Source organism: Mastomys coucha, unplaced genomic scaffold (genome assembly GCF_008632895.1).
Source record: "Mastomys coucha isolate ucsf_1 unplaced genomic scaffold, UCSF_Mcou_1 pScaffold7, whole genome shotgun sequence".
Taxonomy (NCBI): Eukaryota; Metazoa; Chordata; class Mammalia; order Rodentia; family Muridae; genus Mastomys; species Mastomys coucha.
In genome coordinates, this window is record NW_022196913.1 from 50248894 (window position 1) to 50267924 (window position 19031).

Below are 19031 nucleotides of genomic sequence, written 5' to 3' on the forward strand. Positions count from 1 at the left end.
ACGGGAATGTGTTGGGCATGCAAATGATCAACATTCATTGTTTACATGTCTGAGAGAGTCAAGGAATAGGTAAAAGTCATTCTATTACATTTTCTTTCTGAGTGCCTACCATTTGTCAAATGCTCCAACTCACAAAGGTATTTTTGAATGCTTATAGCATGCTAGTGAAACATAGTGCCATTTCAGCCTTCAAAATGGATAAGTAAAATCATCTTCCTAATGTTATAGTTATTAGCCAATGGAATTAGGATTAAATCCCAGACCCCTCCCCACAAACATTCCCTTTCTTCTACACCCTCCTGAATTTTATCTACATGACATTACAATATGGTAAAGAGGTGACTTAACATTCTTGTGGCAGACAGCAGTTTCAACTAAGCAAGAGAGACCATGAAAAGGGACTTGTGTAAGACAGAGGTCCTCGTCTTCTAGAGACCAGCATCTTCCCGGGGCTTTCTAGGTTAGGTATTGGCTACCTGTTATCTGAGTACACAGCCATTCAGATGTCTCTGAGAGAGGCAGACCTGCTGACAGTGGCTCCCTTGTTCCTTCCCCGTCCCTATTCTTCAGGTTCAGCTCCAAATCCTGGAAATCACAATGTCCTCTCTTCCTTCTTTCCAATACCCACATCCAAATCGTAGACAAATTTTACTGGATCCTCTTCTATAATGTCTACACAGTTTGCCATGATGTACATCACCTGAGTTTTGGGCAAGCCAGAGCATGTCACCTGGAGAAAAATGTCACCAGAACAAGCTTCACGGGACTCCCCTGTCATGGCTCCTCACTATGGGAACATGGGTGTGTGTGTGTGTGTGTGTGTGTGTGTGTGTGTGTGTGTGCTTCTTTAATTCTAAAGACACTTGCCTCCTGCCCAGTCTGTGCACTTCAAACAGAGCCCTCCTGACATCCTGTATCAGACAGTGCCCCATCCATCCCTAACTTCCTTCTTATAAACATTGTATCTTCCCCAGAATGCTTATATTTGGATGCACTATCTTTGTACTTTACTCCTATTGTTTCTCAAGTATCCTGTAAACTTACACTGCTATTCCCAGAGTCTAGGATGCTTTTGGATATAAGAGATGCCCCGTAAAATTCTAAGAGACGGTTTGACTTATACATGGAAAACACTGCAGTGGTAGAGGTGACCAGCAGAGGGCACCGTTGAAGACAATAGAGAAACCTCTTGTCCTTCTGGATGGAGAAAGCCAGACATGGAAGGAGCAAGGCCTTATACTCCCCGGTTCATATCCGTGCATTTGTATCACAGTTAAGGACTTACTTTTCACATTGCACTTAGCTGTTCAATGTGAGAGATATAATAAATTCCCGGTAATGAGTTAGTCAACAAGGACTGTCTCTAAACACTCTGCACACATAGACAGTTCTGCTGTTTGATTGCATATTTCAATCTTAGATTAGTACTGCATCCACATACACATATGGACATTTCACCAAAAGCAGGGCAGAAGGAAGAGGAAACGTCTGTTGTTTAAATGTGTCTCTTCTTCCTTCCCGAGACTCCATTTTCACGAATGGGAAGAGTGTCTGCCTCCCCAAGCGCTCCTCTCTCACCCCAAGTTGGCACTGCCTCCTCCTCTAGCTCCTCCTGCAGCTAGAAGCCATCAGCTTCTCTGAAGCTGCTTTTAGTGAGTAAGTCTTGCTTTGGATCAGATTACTGAGCTTGGAGCTTCTGATTGCCTGTGGAGTAAAATTATAAACTCTTTTTTTCACCTGCTCTTTTCCTCTGAGAAGGATCTGCAGGACTCTGTTCCCAACGCGAAGTGAAACAGAGGATGCCACAGTGAGGATGAAGGGGGCTGAGGGTGAGCTACTGACTTCATGTTTAAAAACCATTAATAAAACCCTTCAAGCTCTTCAGTAAAGTGTGAAAGGGTCTGGGAGAATCCTATTTAAAGCATCTAGCCACATGACTTAGCCTTTGGTGGAAGCATTTTGGGGCTGCTCAGAAAACCCACATCCTTGATATCCTTGGGATAGCATCAAGCACAAACTCTAAGCCACAGATCAGGACATGGCTCTAGAACCTTCCAATGGGAAGATCCTATCAGGAAGCCCGTGTTTGGCTAGGATGGACACTGTCCAATCAATGGCCATACAGCTAATGCTAAGACATTCTGCACTGGATGGGTTACATTGTTTCTATCCCATGTGACTTAACACTATGGGTTAGAGAGGTAGCTTGGTGACAGAGTGTTTATTGAACATGCATGAGGTCCTAGATTTAATCCCTACTAAAGATATATATACATGCATACATACATACACACACATATACACACACATGCACACACAGTATCAGTTGTGGTAGTACATGGATGCAATTCCAGCTATTGGAAGCTACAGCAAGAGGTTCACAGCCTAGGCTGCACAATGATACCATACTTCAAAAAGCAAAACAAGCCACCTAAGACAATGATGGGAGAAAAGGTCTCATATTTGATATTGAAACAAAAAGTAAGAGAGATCAAAGCCGTCAAAGCGATCAAAACCTTAGACTCATGCTATCAAGTGACAAATGGCATCCTCCATGATCTCCACTATAGACCACTCTAGAAACAGTGGAGATTAGTAGATCTTCGTGCTCTGAGGTGAGACGTTGGGAGAGGGGTAAACATGGAAAGCATAGAGGATTTTTAGAGTGGTTAAACTATTCTGGATGGTACTGTAAGGCTGACTACAGGGCCCACTGCATTTACTAAAACTCTCAAAAGGCACATGTCAGAGTAAACTCTAATCCAAACTGTGGGCTGTAGTCAATAACAGTCTATTGATACTGGCTCAGTTATAATAAAGTTAATATACAGGGTAAGGGTTTGGTTTTCTTTTTGTTTGTTTGACAGGGTTTCTCTGGTTAGCCCTAGCTGTCCTAGAATTCACTCTGTAGACCAGGCTGGCTCCAATTCAGAGATTCACCTGCCTCTGTCTCCAGAGTGCTGGCATTAATGGCATGTGGCACCACTTGTGCTGGCATTAATGGCATGTGGCACCACTGCCTGGTTGGTTTTATATTTTAGTTGGGAGCTGGAGAATTGGCTCAAAGTTTAAGAGCACATGCTGTTGCTCTTCTAGAGGGCTTGAGTTGGAGTCCTAGCACCTATGTCAGCCATAACTCTAGCTCCAGAGATATCCAGTGCCCTATCTGGCTTCTGTGGCCACTACTCATATGTACAAACTCACACTTAAGTCATACACATATACACATAATAAAGTAATACAATTTATATTTTGGTTTTTCAAGACAGAGTTTCTCTGTGTAATCCTGGCTGTCCCAGAACTCCCTCTGTAGGCCAGGCTGGCCTCAAACTGACAGAGATCCACCTGTCTCTGCCTCCCAAATGCTGAAATCAAAGGCCCGTGCCACCACTGGCCAGCTAGAAATAAAAATAATTTCTAAAATTTATTTTTACAACTATCTGTCTATCTATCTAGTGTGTGTGTGTATATGTGTGTGTGTGTGTGTGTGTGTGTGTGTGTGTGTGTGTGTGTGTGTGTGATTTATAGAGAAGTCAGAGAACAACCAGAGGGAGAGGGAGGGGGAGGGGGAGGGGAGGGAGAAGGAGAGGGGAAGAATATGTCGATGTGCATACAGAATCCAGAGAACAATCTTGGCTACTCCTCTGGCGCTGTTCACCGTCTGTCTGTCTGTCTGTCTGTCTGTCTGTCTATCATCTATTTTTGAGACAAGGTCTCTCACTGATCTGGATCTAGAGTAGGTTAGGCTGGCTAGCCAGTGAGCCTCAGGGATCCGTTTATGTTCTTGGCTCTCAGAAACTGAGGCAGGGGACTGCCAAGAGTTTAAGGTCAGGTTGGGTGTCTCCTTAAGACAAAGTGAAATAAAGCCAAGCCGTAATGATCATGGTCTAAAGCAACTTGTCATCAAGAATAAGGCCATCGAGTAGGGGACACATATCCCCAAAACACTGCAGAGCAACAGATTTCTTCTGTTTTGATGGCTATGATGCCCAGGCTCCTCTCAAACGTCCAGACTCAAGTAACCCTCCTGCCCAGGCAGCTAGGATTACAGTCCTGTGCCACCTCATGGTCAAGACACATCCAAACAAGCCCAGGTAGCTAGGACTACAGTCCTGGGCCACCTCATGGTCAAGACACATCCAAACAAGCCCAGGTAGCTAGGACTACAGTCCTGGGCCACCTCATGGTCAAGACACATCCAAACAAGAACAGTTTGAGTAGTTTCCTAGAGGGAGCCTTTTGACATCAGAACTGAGAGGAGGTAAGGTGTCATCTAGGTCCATGGCCCAGCACACGGCCTTCACTCAGGCCACTGACCATTTGTGTTTTGATGAATTTGGTTTTGTTTCTACCAGCCTAAACAGCAGATACTGTTGAGTGTGCTTGGTAGCTAAGGGACTGATTCTTCCGGCTTATTTACTGCATGTGTGAGTGCCTGGACTATTTTTAGGATCCAGCCAATCCATTAAAACTTCGCCACCAGTGACTCACAGTCCATAGCAGTCAAACCGAGAAACAGTGGAATGAAAGAAAAGCCATCAATCCACACACAGCGAGCATAGCATCCTAGCCTGCCACAGGAGCACATGCACCTGCCCACACTGGGAGAAGGAAGCAATGGTGAATATGAAGGAGCCGCCAAGGAAGCAAGGGAAGCAGTCACCTCAGGAGGACCTGGGAAGTGACAGACAGCCCTAATAATACAGAGCTCAGTATGGAGAACAGCAGCAGCCAGAGGGAAGTGGTGGGCCAGAGCGCTTTACAAATGGCACACTTTACAAAGGTGCTGCTGAGTGTATCCTAGGTGCTCTTCAGAAAAGCTGATGTCTAGGAGCCTGGGACAGAGATGCGCAGGTTGCTGCCCACAAGGAGGCACTGAAGGTCAGAAGCCAAAGGCAGCCAGTGGTGTGCTCTTGGGTGGGAGCTTTCCCAGTGGTGATACAGCTGCCGATTTCTCACAGGGCCTCTGTTTGTACACGGATGCTCATGCTGCTCTGAAGGGGTGGACTTCCGGTCCTCACTCATGTCCGGTTCCGACTGATGGCTGCATACCTCTCCTCATTCAAGCTAGCACGTCCATTTACACTGCCTAGTAGAAGTGGGGAGCAATGGCCCTCCTCAGTCCAGGGACAGACAGCGAGGAGGGAGGCAGGCTCAGGGCGGCTTCCTGTCTGTCTTCACCCAGGAGGGAGGCAGGCTCAGGGCAACTTGCTGTCTGTCTTCACTGAGGAGGGAGGCAGGCTCAGGGCCGCTTGCTGTCTGTCTTCACTGAGGAGGGAGGCAGGCTCAGGGCAGCTTGCTGTCATCTTCACCCAGGAGGGAGGCAGGCTCAGGGTGGCTTGCTGTCGTCTTCACCGAGAAAGCCAGTTTTTTGACTGCTGTTGAGAAGACCTCTTTCTTTCTGTGAATTATTTTCAGAGCACGTGATGGCTGTACTGGCTGGTTTTGTGTGTCAACTTGACACAGGCTGGAGTTATCATAGAGAAGGGAGCTTCAGTTGGGAAAGTGCCTCCATGAGATCCAGCTGTGGGGCATTTTCTCAATTAGTGATCAAGGGGGGGAAGGCCCCTTGTGGGTGGTGCCATCCCTGGGCTGGAAGTCTTGGGTTCTGTAAGAGAGCAGGCTGAGCAAGTCAGGGGAAGCAAGCCAGTAAGGAACATCCCTCCATGGCCTCTGCATCAGCTCCTGCTTCCTGACCTGCTTGAGTTCCAGTCCTGACTTCCTCTGGTGATCAACAGCAATGTGGAAGTAAGCTAAATAAACCCTTTCCTCCCCAACTTGCTCCTTGGTCATGATGTTTGTGCAGAAATAGAAACCCCGACTGAGACAATGGCGCATTTTCTCTTCAGAGGCAAACCTCTCCTTTTTCAGGGTCATGGTTGCTTACAGAATAGGGAACACTGTGCCAAGTGCCAGGGCTACCAGATATGGAGGACAGACTAAGACATTTTGGGTTTGATATATCTACAAATACATTTCCCCAGCTCATAACTTGCTTCCTACCCAGCCATACCATGATACTTATTTCTTTTTCTTTTCTTTTTCTTTCTTTACTCTGGATCCCATAGCTGAGACATGCCCAAGACCTATGGCTCAATACTTGGAGAACAGGAAGTGAGTTATATTTGGGAACAAACCCAAAGAAAGAAATCTGATAGCCTGTGGGACTCCCAGGCTGAACCAAGGCACAGCAGGAGCAGGAGCACTGTCCCTGCCTTTGTGGTACGTGCTACTTGTTCACCTAGAGAGGAAAGAGGCTTGTGTTCCTCTGCTTATAGCCTTCCTCATAGCACTGTTCTACAAGAATATAACAGTTCACTGTGCAGCAAAGCCAGAGACGTTGGGTGACGAACACAAAAAAGCAGTTTCCTACTATACTATTACTACCTCATCATGAACACCAGACAGAGACAGCACTGGAGGCATCTTTCCACCAGAGAAGTTAGGATTCAGCTCCTTCCTTCTGAATGGGGGCATGGGAACATGGCTCTGTGGGTAATGGTACTTGTCATGCAAACAAGAGGACATGAGTTTGATTCTCCAACACCCACGGAAAAATCCAGGGTGGCTATGTATGCTTGTAACTCCAGCATTGGAGAGCATACATTTCCAGGACTTTCTGGCCAGCCAGCCTAGACTAAAGGAAAGAGTCCCCATCTGAAGGTAGTAAGGCAGGGAGATAGAGGGTAGACAGCAGCATCCTTCTCTGGCTACCTCACGGGGTGCACAGGCTTGTACACCTACACTCTTATACATATAATTCCCCCCACCTCTCTCTCTCCCTCTCTCTCTCCTCTCTCTCTCTCATACATACACACACACACACACACACACACACACACAAACCTTATAGACACACATAGATAGGCACACATACACACCATAGATACACACACACACACACACACACATACCATAGACACATACATATACATATACCACATAGATATACACAGATACTACACACATACATAAACACACATAGACACAGACAGACAGACACACACACACAATTAAAAATCCCCAAACAACAATGAAAAACAAAACAAAACTCTACAAGCTGAGAAGACTGTCTTTAGACTGAATCCTTAGGTTAGCTTGTTAGAGAGGAGTGAGAGCATCAGCTGGTGGGGGAGGGGGGCATTGGGAAATGCACATCTGGGCTTCTAGCTCTCCTCACAACCCCTCAGTGTTCTCTGGGAAGAACCTTGGAGATTGTCTGAAGCCAACCCTCCTTGCAGATCTCTGCTCCTGCAGGATTTATATCCAGGGCCACAAAGCTATTTCTGTCTGAGAGAAACCTTATCTTTCTTCTACAAGTTCCCTAACTGATTTTGGGATTTTGTTCCAAAGTCCAACAATTTGCTTATTTCTCTATTTCCCTGTGGGTGTTGCTGTGAGTTGTATCTAGCCAGTTGCAGAGAACTGGACATCTGCTCAGGCTAGGGAGAAAGGTCTTCTCAGAGATACTGGAGACGGAGGGCAGCCATTGCAAGATCAAGGAAGTCTGCTATCATTCTCTCTCCCTTACTGGGCTCCCCCCTCTCCCTTTCCCTCCGTCTGGCTCTGTGATTCCAAGCCTGCTGCGTGTGCAAGCACTGCTTGTGGGGCATTTCAGCTGCGATGATGTCAGCCGATCTCTGATAGGCTTCTAAAATAAAGCCACAAATCACTGGTTGGGTCTGAGCCTTGTTCTTTTATTTCTGTGGCCCCAAACTCAAGAAGTCTCTTTAGCAGACCTTGACCGAGATCCCACATCTGGTCTTTTGAGAGATGTGCCCATGGAGAGAGTCAGGGTGGGGGCATAGCCTGCTGCCTCTCAGCACTGGGGTCAGTAAACCTGCTGTTCCATAGAAGTAGGCTCTGGAAAAATGCTGGAAGGTAACTTAAGGTTCCGGAAAGGAGGCTCAGTTAGCAGAGTCCTTGACTAGCAGGCATAAGGTCCTTGGCTTGATTCCCAGGACAGAATAAACTGGGCATGGTGGTACATGCCTGTAATGCCACACCTTTGGAGATGGAGGCAGGGAGGATCAGAGGGTTCAGGGACATCTTTAGATACTGGGAAGCTGAGGATGTACTGGACGCCTGTGCTTTTTTACTTTGTGACTTTTGGCATGTAGTCTAGGTCATGTGGTATTAAACTACCCCTACCCGCTCCTCATATGACCCCAAACCTATAAGAACAATAGCCCCACCTTGTGTCACATCTTCAGGACCTGCGGTGTGTGTGTGTAGTGTGTGGTGGCTCTCTCTTAAGGGAGGTCTTCTTTAGCACTGAAGGTTCTCTCTCTCCCCCCTGCCCGTTCCACACACACCCCTTGATGATGCCCCTGGGTGACAAGGGGACCCTACCTGCCAAAAGCAATCACCTTGCCAGGAGATGACAGAATGGGGGTAGGGCCCCCCTACCTGTATGACCCTGGTGAGTGTTACCTGGGCTCGGTGTTCACCAACAGCAAACTGTATCACGGCCACACCGGGGCTGTGGCTCTCCTCGATCCTCTCCACAGTACTGGAGTCGATCTTGAGGTCATTGCTAATCTCTGCACTCTGGATGAAATCCTCAGTCTTCAGGTCCTCCACTTTCTTCAGCTCCCCGTTGGCCAGTTGGATGATGGAGCCTTTCATGAAATAGGGCGGCAGCGTGGGTGACGCCGTGGCAGGGGATGCTACCGACTGCACCACCGGCAGGTGGATCTGGGCCTGAACCATGGCTGGGTAGGCAGCCTGGGTGACCAGAGCCTCCGGGTTGAAGTTCTCGCTCTTGGGCAGGGCGGTGGTGACAAAAGTGTGAGGTACTGCAGCAAACTGGGGTGATGACGTCACTATGGCCGAGGCTGCTCCAGGCGTGTCCATGTCAGGGCTGCCCACTGGGATGAGCAGGGGCTGGGCACCTGGGATCACCAGGTGCTGCGGCAGACCGCCAGCATAGGTGATCGCTTGCTGCTGGCCGCTCAGGTAGCCGATGACAGGAGGCTGAGTGCCAGTGTAGAAGGCCGTGGCTGGTAGGCCCACCGGAAGGGGCTCTGATGCACTGTGTGTGGTCTGAATGACCGTGTGTGGGGACAGCGCATAGGACCTGTGGCCAGGCTTCCCTAGGTGCAGGCCACTTTTGTCATTGAGGGTGGATGGGGAGGCCTCTCGATGCGTGGTCTGCTGGGTCTCCAGGTCAGCTGAGGGCGTGCTGCTGTTGGGCAGAACCATCACAGATCCACGGACCCCCGAGGTATCACGACTGCTGTAGTCTGCTGGGCTTGGGTGGACTACCACATGCCTGGACTCATAGGGATGAGGCACTGACTTGCCACTTGCCTTCCCCAGGCTCAGCTCCACAGAAGATGACGCCCCATACCTCCGGCTCTTCTCCATCTCCCCATTCAGGAGCTCCTTGGCTTGCATAGCCTGCTGCAACCGGCTGCTCTCGGCTTTTTTGGTGGACTCTCGAGGAACAAAATGGCCTCCAGCGTCACTGTATTGCACAACCACCTGGGATGAAGGCCCCAGGGTGAGTGTGTGCGGGATCATCGTCTGATGGGGATGGAGGTGGACCGGGATGGGTGGGGGAGATGTTGCCCGTCCGGAGCTCTGTGGAGAGCTGGAAATATGAATGTACTGGTTCTGCTGGGTGGGTGGAGGGGACCCCGGGTTGACTAATCCCGCAGCCCTGCTGAGGTGCTGCTGCGGAGGGGGTTCGACCTTATGTCCTGGTGCCTGGTTCAGACTGCCCATGTTGGCCAGCAGGGTGGAATAAGCCTCCAGCTGGGAGCGCTGTGATGGAGTGGTGGCCCCTGCAGCTGAAGCCACCGCACTGGTGACCGGGTTGCCTGTTGGGGAGATCAGCTGGGAAGGGATAAAGCCCGCGTAAGGCCCACTGTATTGGGAGGACCCAATGAACTGGAAGGTATGTGAAAGGTGGGCATACTGCACAGGAGACACCGGGGTCCCTGAATGAGGAGGAGGGTACACGGTGGGCAGCGTGTTGGCTGTGGGGACTGATCTGGGGGCACTGGGTGGGGAGTAATCCAGCCCTGCGGACAGTGCTTTATGTAAACCCATTCCTTGTAAACCATGCTCCCCGGAAGTCCCTGCTGGTCCGTGCCGCCCACCCCCATGGCCACGGCTGCTAGGGGTGCTGGGGAGCCAGGCCACACCCTCCACGCAGTGGTTGTCGCTGGGCAGAGCGGTGGCCTTCTCCTCAGAGGGCCGGCTGGTGGCAGGGATTTCACGTTTCTTGGGAGGCAGGCATTCATTGCTCCGCTCTTGGTTGGATTTCATTTTTCGCCGTCCCCCCTCCACGGTGGCTGTTTCACTGTCTGGCTGGCTCTGGTTTTAGTCTGATAAACAGAGAGTCACATTGGATTTCTGTAGGGGATCCAGGCCCTTCATGAGGAATCATCTCCCCGTGGGTTCTCTAGGCTGGCAGTAGCAGCTCCGGATTCTGAGAAGGAGGAGAGAGCAGGAGTGGGGTATGGGGACAGGAAAGAGAGAAGACAGGGGAAAAAAATCAAAACATCAGCTCTAGGGGAGAAACCCCACCAAGCCAAACCAACCAATCAATCCACCAACCAACAAAAACACTACTACCAACAAGACTAAGAGGAGACCCTCTCAGTTGGAATTCCAAAAGCAGATTATGGTCCAGGTGTTAAAATAGACAAAATATTAGCTGGTCTAAAAAGCCAGTAGGAATCAAGATAATGACTAAGTTCAAGGGTGTACTCGTCTTCTTTTTTTTAAAATTTATTTATTATTATAAATAAATACACTGTAGCTCAGATGCACTAGAAGAGGGCGTCAGATCTCACTATGGGTGGTTCTGAGCCACCATGTGGTTGCTGGGATTTGAACTCAAGACCTTCAGAAGAGCAGTTGGTGCTCTTACCCGCTGAGCCATCTCATCAGCCCCTGGGTGTACTCTTCTTAAACATTTGCTTACTTGCTTATGATTTATTTATTTGTATGTGTGTGTATGCATGTGTGTGTATATATGTGTGTGCATGCCTGTGAGAGTTTATGCACACCTCATATGTACCTGCAGAGACCACAAAGGGCATTGGATCTCCTGACACTGGAGTTCTAGGCAGTTGTAAAACACCATGTGGGTGCTGGGATCTGAACTTGGGTCCCCCACAAGAGCAGTAAGCAGATGTCTTGACCATCCCAGCCACCTCTGCAGCCCACATGTGCTTTTTGTAATAAAATAGAGTAGGCAATCCAGCAACTCAAGCACTTTTCTGTCTCTTCTCTCCCCCACCCTTTCTTCTCTTCTTAGAGGGTGAATGGCCACTTTTTCTTTTCTGAAAGCATCTCTTGTTGCTCAGGCTAGCCTCAAGTTGGTTGTGCAATGAAGGCTGGCTTTGAATTCATGATCCTCCTGCCTCAGCTTCCCAAGGGCTGGGATCACAGCCCCATAGCACCTACAGTTTTTTTGGTTTGTTTGTTTGGTTTTTTGTTTTTTGATAGATGATGCATTTCTGGAAATTGTTTTCCCAGAAAGGTTAGTACTGTTCCTTGTCATTTCTTTACCTGAGTAAGTTTATCTCAGTCAAATAAGATCCAAGAGCTGAGCTTTGTGAAGGAGCAAGTTTCGAATAGAGACGCTCAGTGAGCCTTTGGGTTCTTTCTTCAGCTTCGATGCCAAAACCAATGCTCTTAAGATTTCACCTGGCTTCAGGGCTACACTTAATCTATGGTAGTGCCCCCTATTCTAACTGCCTCCCATGACATACCCTGTACTCCCACTCAGCAGCAGTATCCCAAAACAATTCTTCTCACTCTAAAGTTTCAAGGGAATTCCATGTACAGTCATTTAGAAGGAAACCCTAAGGCACCTTTGAGACAGTTACAAAAACTATGCTAGTTTTTTTTTTTTAAATAAACCAAACACAGTATGGAAGATGAGCCCTGCTATGGGTGTCTCATGCAATCCCAGAACTTTGAAGACTGGGGCAGGAGAATGACCACAAACTTTAGGCTTCAATATAAAATTCAGTCTCATAAAAATGATGCATAAATAAGTACATGAATATGTGAGTGAAGCAGGTTTTGAAAGTGTCCTAAGTAAAAGTTAGGCACTTGCTTCACCCACGTGCCTTCTCTTCCAAGTTTGTCTTTAAATATTCTCTTCCCACATCTCCTCCTCTTCTCCACGGCAGGGGCCTGCTCATTTTGAGCAGGAGATGAAATATTTGCCAGACAAATTGCAACCACATGTCCAAACCCAGCCCTGTAGCAATGCCAGGAACTCTTACGGAACAATCCCTGTCTCATTCTCATAGAGACACTGAATTCTGAGTCACCACCCTTGTGTGAACAATGTCTACCTGGCATGGGGTAGACTGTTGAGATGACCAACATGAAGCACGTTAGCAGCAGGAGAGAAGAGTACTGCCCACAGGGAGAGGCTGCAGAGGGAAGCAACATCAAAGGCTCTGAGTAGGGGAGCTGTATTTCTGGGGTTGGGACTTGAATACATTTCCTCCTCAGATTCTTTTTCCTATTATCTGACTTTAAAACAGGCCCTCAAACTGGATGTGGTCATGAGTGTCCGTAACTCAGCCCACGGGAGACTAGGTAGATTGGAACTTTGGAGACCAGCCTGGGTTTTATAATAAATTCCAAACCAGCTTGGGCTACAAAGAAAGACCCTGTTTAAAGTGGGAGAAAAAGTAAGTAAGCAAGTAGGCAAACAAAGAAAACAAACAAAGAAACAAACAAAGAAAAAACCAAATCAAAAGGAAAAGTCTAAGCCCTTAGCACACAGGACCAAATGCACAGTGTAAGCTCCCAGAATCAACAGCAAGATCCACAGAGCCGCACGATCCTCTGTCAGCTCCTCATCCCTGTATCACACAGCTCCAAACTGCTCTCATCCAGTTTATAGGGTGAGTGTGCGTGTGTGTGTGTCCACCCTGCATGTGTATTAGCATGTCACAGTATGCATGCAGAAGGCAAAGGACAACTTTAGGGGTTGGGTCTCACCTTCCACTGTGCTTGAGTTGGGGGCGGGAGTGTCTCATCACTATTGCATAAGTCAGGCCAACTGGCCTGCGAGCTTCCAAGGATTCTCTTTTGTCCGGAATCCACCCTGTTAGAGGGGTGCTGGGGTCCCAGGTCTTCTCTTCAGCTTTTGCATGGGTCTTGGAGATACACCCTCACATCCTCACGATTGTGTGAAAAGTGCTTTGCTCTCCAGACCCCATTTCCCACTTTCCACCTGGGGAAAGGGCGGGGTGAGGATCGTTTAATAACTCTTGCTTCTTTTGTTTCAACATCACTAAGAAATACCAGAGTGAAGTGACAAATGACCGGAGAAGCTGCCCTTCCCTCCTGAGTTTGATCAGGCAGATAGAACTGAGAATGCAAAGGTATACAGGGAAGTGGAGGTTTAGACACTCAGTATATGAACATCAGAATTATTTCAATAAGAAAAGGGCCCCTGCGCCCTGACAGGGCAGCCACTAAACATGGGAACCAGAAGAAGTCAAGAGACTTAAGTTATTCATGCTCATGAAACTACAAATAGCATGTACCTGAGGATGTAGAAAAACTGAAAGTGGGTAAGGAGTTATGTCTTAAAGAGCTTTATTCTGGAGGACTCTCTCCTAGTAGAAGGATGGAGCATCATTTATACCCAATGGTTATAAATCCATTGTAAGGACAGACCAAAATCAAACCCCCAAAGTATCAAAAGCATTGTTACTTCTTGCTGTTTGAAAAAAAATATTAATGCCAATCTTTTATCTCTAGACTCTGAGAATCACCCTTAAGAAAGAGGATTGCTAAGCTCTAACTTTAAAAAGACTTATTTTACCTGTATGAGTGCTTTGCCTGCATGCATGTGTGCCTATTGCCCACAGAAGTCATAAGAGAGAACCAGATTCCTAGGTACTGGAATTGTTGGGACTTGAATCTGGGCCCTCTGCAAAGGGCAACTAGTACTCAACCACTTGCGCTATCTTTCTCATACCAGCTGGCAAAGGAACATAATCATTTAATCATTGTGAAGGTCTACTCAGAGAACTGCTCCATGCGCCCCCTGCTGGCGGCACAGGTGCACTGCCCCATAAAACGCCGCAGGATTTCATTAGGGATGTTCACGCAAGAGTGATATGCCAGAATAGGAAATGAGAGCATTTGCATACAGTAGTAGCCCCAGCCCTCGAGGGAATAGGTTAATTAGCTCAAGGCAGCTCGAGGGAAGGAAACGCAGGGGGCACAGAAAGTCCTTTCAAAGCCAAGTAAAATGTCAAACACATTCAGGACGAGTCTTTAGCAACAGGCAAACAGAAAACAGCCTGGGCACATGACTGCAGTATGCAAAACCAGCAAACCCCTGTGATGGCTGGAATGGTTCTCAGAGGCACAAGGATTTATTTATGCTACTTATCTGATAGAGGCTGGCTGGCTCTTCAGCCCTGAACACTAACGGGGCAGAGCTTCCGCTAATGAAGTTACAAGAGATATCAACTGTACGTATTTATGTTTAGGATGGAGGATCAGGCCCAGCACCTTGTGGATGCTGGGCACTCCCACTCAGCTCCATCTCTCCGCATCATATATCACCATTGACAAATTCAAACTCATTCTGAAAAAGCATCCACTGATAAAGAGCAGCACCTTTGCTGGGGATTAGTGTTGATAAAACAAGGATGGAGCAATTAATAAAGATGCAGGAGTGTCCCGGGCTGAACTGACACAAATCTCAGGCCATCACCTTAACTGCTTATACTTTAAAATTTTATAACTAAGACACCTATTATTATTATTACTATTATTATTACTAGTATTATTAGTATTAGTATTAGTATTAGGTTGTCAGGTTTGGTGGCAATGCCTTTACCCACTGAGCCATCTCTCTGCCTAGAGTAATAGTTTTTTTTTTTAACCGAAGAGGGATCTTGCTATATTGTTTGAACTCACGAAGTCTTTCTGGCCACGGCTCTCCTACTCTAAGGAATTCTCCTAAATGTGTGAGTGTTTACTATGCAAGATGGCCAATTGGAGGGGATGAGTTCTCTCTCTCTTCTACTGGCTCTCTGAAATGCCTGTGTCTTCCACAAAGTGGTAGTGGATCCTGCTGGGTTTTCACTAAACCACTAGGGGGCGCCATGCCCCACTACTGAGCAGTGGTGCTCACTGGCATTTTCATTACACATGTATCATTATATTTATTCTATTTTTGCTCTCTGCCCTTCCTTCCCTCCTAACTGATCTCCTTCTTTTCATAAAATACTAATAATTTATTCTTTTATGACTCTCTTATTATCTCAAAATCTATACAGAAACACGATTTAAATTTGTAGGCCTGTCCAACTGTTCGACATTGTGACATAGCACTGTTAACTACAAAGTACACACTTCAGAAAGTTCACACGTCAGAACTGCTCAATGAGATCCTTTTTCCACAATATTTCCTCCTCAAAATAAATCTGATGATGTTTTAGGTAAGTTTATAGTTTTGTATCGGCTACCTTCAAAGATATAGGAGTCACGTGTGGTCTGCAGGTTGGGCATGCCTTGAGGCTATCATGCATTCTATACAGGACACATGATGCTTTTGGTCAGGTTTGCTTTCATTTTTTCCCCCCGCTATCCTGGCTGAGAAGTGGCAAGATCCTTCTGTGCTGGATCTCCATCTTCTGTGAGGATGAATGGCCACTGATTTTTAAGATCTGTAAATAGCAACTGGCTGCTTAGAATAGAAGGCATTTCTAGAATTCAACACATATGGCCTTAAAAAAAAATACATTTCAAGGGTGAGGGTTAAGTGGAGATGCTGTTTCTACCCACAAAATCCTGACATTCTCAGTGTGAGTGAGCTGGACCCTCCCAACCCCCACCCCGGCTTGCACAAATAAGAGGAAGAAATGTAGATGGCTCATCAGGGTTAGTTTAGCACCATAAACCTGCACATTCCAAAGACAAAATGTTCCACAAATCCCCAAGTCTGTGAGCAGGACACAAGTGAGAAATTCCACACCTGGCATCACCTGACAGATTGGAGTCACAGGGTAGGTTCACTAAAAATATTACATAAAATAAAAGTGATTTTCTCCATTGTTGAGGCTCAAATAAATGTTTGGGCCCCATTCTTAAGTTCTCATTTTATGTGCACAAACATTTAAAACAGAGAAGATAGTGAATGAAGAACACTTCTTGTCCCAAACACTTTGGGTAAGGGATACTAAACCACACTAGGAGGTGGTACCCTCGGTATAATGCCAGAGGTCACGAGGGCACAGCGAGACTTCTTGAGGTCCTTACCTCCAGCCTTCCGGTTTGACTCTATTATTACCAGAAGAAATTCTGGGTGTTGTGGACAGAGGTCCTTCAGTTTGGTTGACTTTGAAAAACAACCCCAAACCCAACATCCTTGAAGTGTCCAGGAACGAGGCAACTGTTCTAACTCAACACCCTCAAGGCTGACTGACCAGGCTTGCCTCAGAGGGAGTGGATCTGTATTCTCCATTTTCTTCATTTTTGTCTCTTCAGTGAGCCTTTGCTGCTTAGTGTCAGCACATGGCCCAGGATGGGTCTCAGCATTATCCTGGGCTCTGTTCTCTGTTCAGCATTTTATTACTGTTTTGGTTATCATCTTTAGAGGTAACAGAAGGCTGGAAGGGATATTTAGTGTGTTGTCATTAATATGCAAATATATCCACAGAGGCTGGAAGTGATGGCATAGAACCAAGAAAATTAAGATTAATGAGAATAAAAATAAATGCCTGGCCTTGGTTTTAATAGCTCAATTAGCTTAGTTGGAGAACTCTGGGTGGAGAATGGTTTAAATGAAGAAGTCTAGGACTTACTTGTTTTTTGTTTTTGAGACAGGACCACTCAGGTAGCCTGGGTTGGCTCATAAACATGCAATGTAGCTGAGGATGACCTTGAATTTCTGAATCTCCACACTCTCTCTTCTGAGTGTTGGGATTATAGGTGTGTGCCCCCACACCAAGTTTGGGACTCACTAATCCGGTGATGGTGATGTATGGCACACTCTATGCTGGAGTCATTGTTGTTTTAACAGTGTGTTGACAAAGAGTGGCTCCTCACCTGCTGTGTGCTAAAAGGAAAAACAATGCCTAGAAATAAGTGGGTTGAGAATGTTCAAATAAACCTTGTACTATAGGAAAACTGACCAAGGACTTTAGTTTTTGTGGCACTAAGTGTCATATGCTGGGGTGACAAAAGAAGAGAAACAAGGCTGTTTTTCCTAGGCAAGCAACATGGTTGTTGGTGTCCCCAGCCCAGCTCTCAAGCTCAGTGTGACTCCAGCAACAGTAACTCCTGCCCTGGCGGGCCACTAAGAATTGTGACCACCCACATGTCCTCTGGGCAAGCTTTCTGCATGTCAGAAAAAGCACACGCAGGCCAGGTGTGTGGGCACACATATGAAAACCCAGCACCGTGCAACTGGAGGCTGCAGGACTCTGTCCCAAAACAATGGGAGCAGCCTAGAAGAAAAAGGAAGGCCTTAGTTTCAGTGTGCACCCTGCAGACTCTCCTTAGCTGGAGGCAAGCTGGTGGCCTTGCCTTGTAGGAAAAGAGAGGCCTGGAGGTGCTATCTCAAATGGCCATAGTAGGGGAGTCTGTCGAGGTCAAACACAAGAAAAGAGGCCTCATCGTTTAACAACACGAACACCTTTTTTGAGGGGTGGTGGTGTGCATATTTGAAGGCTTTTTGGGGGGATAAATGAATATGACTGAATTTAACACTTAGCGTGACTACAACATTTGAAGCCTCTCTAAATAGCACAAGTCCCACTTGGGTGCACAGTAGCTAAGGGAAGCTCTGCTTAGGGTGGAGTGCTCCTTCTGATTAAAGCCTTTAGGGTAGCCAGCCACAGTGAAGGGTTCCCGGGGTGCTCTGGATGGTCTGCCTTTTTATTCCTTTCCCTTTTTGAGATTATAATGTAATCACACCCCCCTTTCCTTCTTCTAAACTCTCTCAGCTTGCCTTTCTATGGGCTGTACTATTTTCTGTATGTGTCAGTGTAATGGAAGGGCAGTCTTCAGTAAGGCCTGGATGAAGCTGTCCTTGGGCTCTTGCTCCAATCCGTTTTGGTCCATGTGGTGATAGAGAGCACCGTGGTATCTGGAAACATCTCAACAGCTGTTTTGTGGTGTGAGCCCAGGGACATGAGTCTGGGCCAGGATGGAGGGGACAAGGCAGACATCTAGCTTGAGACATCTGTAGAAGCGGCTCACATGGAGAGTGTAGCTGCAGCCCAGTGTGGCCAGTGTCCTCTGGCTGCCTGCCCACTCTGGAATTCCTGGAAAGGCTCAAGACAGCGAAATGGCCATCTGGATCCAAACAGGTCCCAAGAGAATTGTCCTGCAGAGGTTGAGTCAGAGTTTTTGAGAAAAGCTGGAAATGCCTTTCTGTCAGGACTTTTCCTGGTTTCAGTGCCGAAGCCAAAACTGTTTAGCTTTCCAGTGTCCCCTGTGCCAGGACAGCCTCCCGAGGCGCCTGCATGGCTGCTGATCCACCACTTAGGCTGGGTGGCTGGGAAAAGACACGGGGACCTTCAGGGATCTGATCTGGTCTAATGCAAACTGCTTTAAGGACAAGGGAAGGTGGCCTTCTATGTGGCTACAGCCCTGAGACTGCTGGAACAAGGGGACAACCGGTCAGGGAAACATTGTCTGAAAGGGGAGGAAGTGACCCCGTTGTGTTCAGCTCTTGACAATATCCTGTAACACAGCTTTCTGTGGGGCTCATGAAGCATTTCTCCATAAAATGTCAATAAAAATGTTAATGTTATTGTTATTGATATTAAATAATGATAGGAATGTGATATTGATGTGATCTGACTGTCTCTCCCTGTCTTTCTGTCTTTCTGTCTCTGTCTGTTTCTCTGTGTGTTTCTCTGTGTGTTTCTCTGTCTGTTTCTCTGTCTCTGTCTCTCTCTCTCTCTCACACACACACACACACACATCCCTCTATCCCTACCTCCCCCCATCTCTGTCTCTGTCTCTGTCTGTCTGTCTGTCTGTCTGTCTGTCTGTCTGTCTCTCTCTCTCTCTCT

General features: G+C 47.2%; 1 protein-coding gene across 14 annotated transcripts in view; it reads right to left on the reverse strand.

Annotated features, from left to right (window-relative positions):
- Atxn1 (ataxin 1) overlaps positions 1-19031 on the reverse strand; it is a 423758-nt gene that overhangs the window by 4103 nt on the left and 400624 nt on the right. For all 14 annotated transcript variants that reach the window (XM_031359330.1, XM_031359325.1, XM_031359326.1 and 11 more), the window contains one exon: positions 8434-10438. In XM_031359330.1, coding sequence (XP_031215190.1) covers positions 8434-10275 — 1842 coding nt within the window. In that variant the 5' untranslated portion in view covers positions 10276-10438. The remainder of the gene's footprint in view (positions 1-8433; positions 10439-19031) is intronic.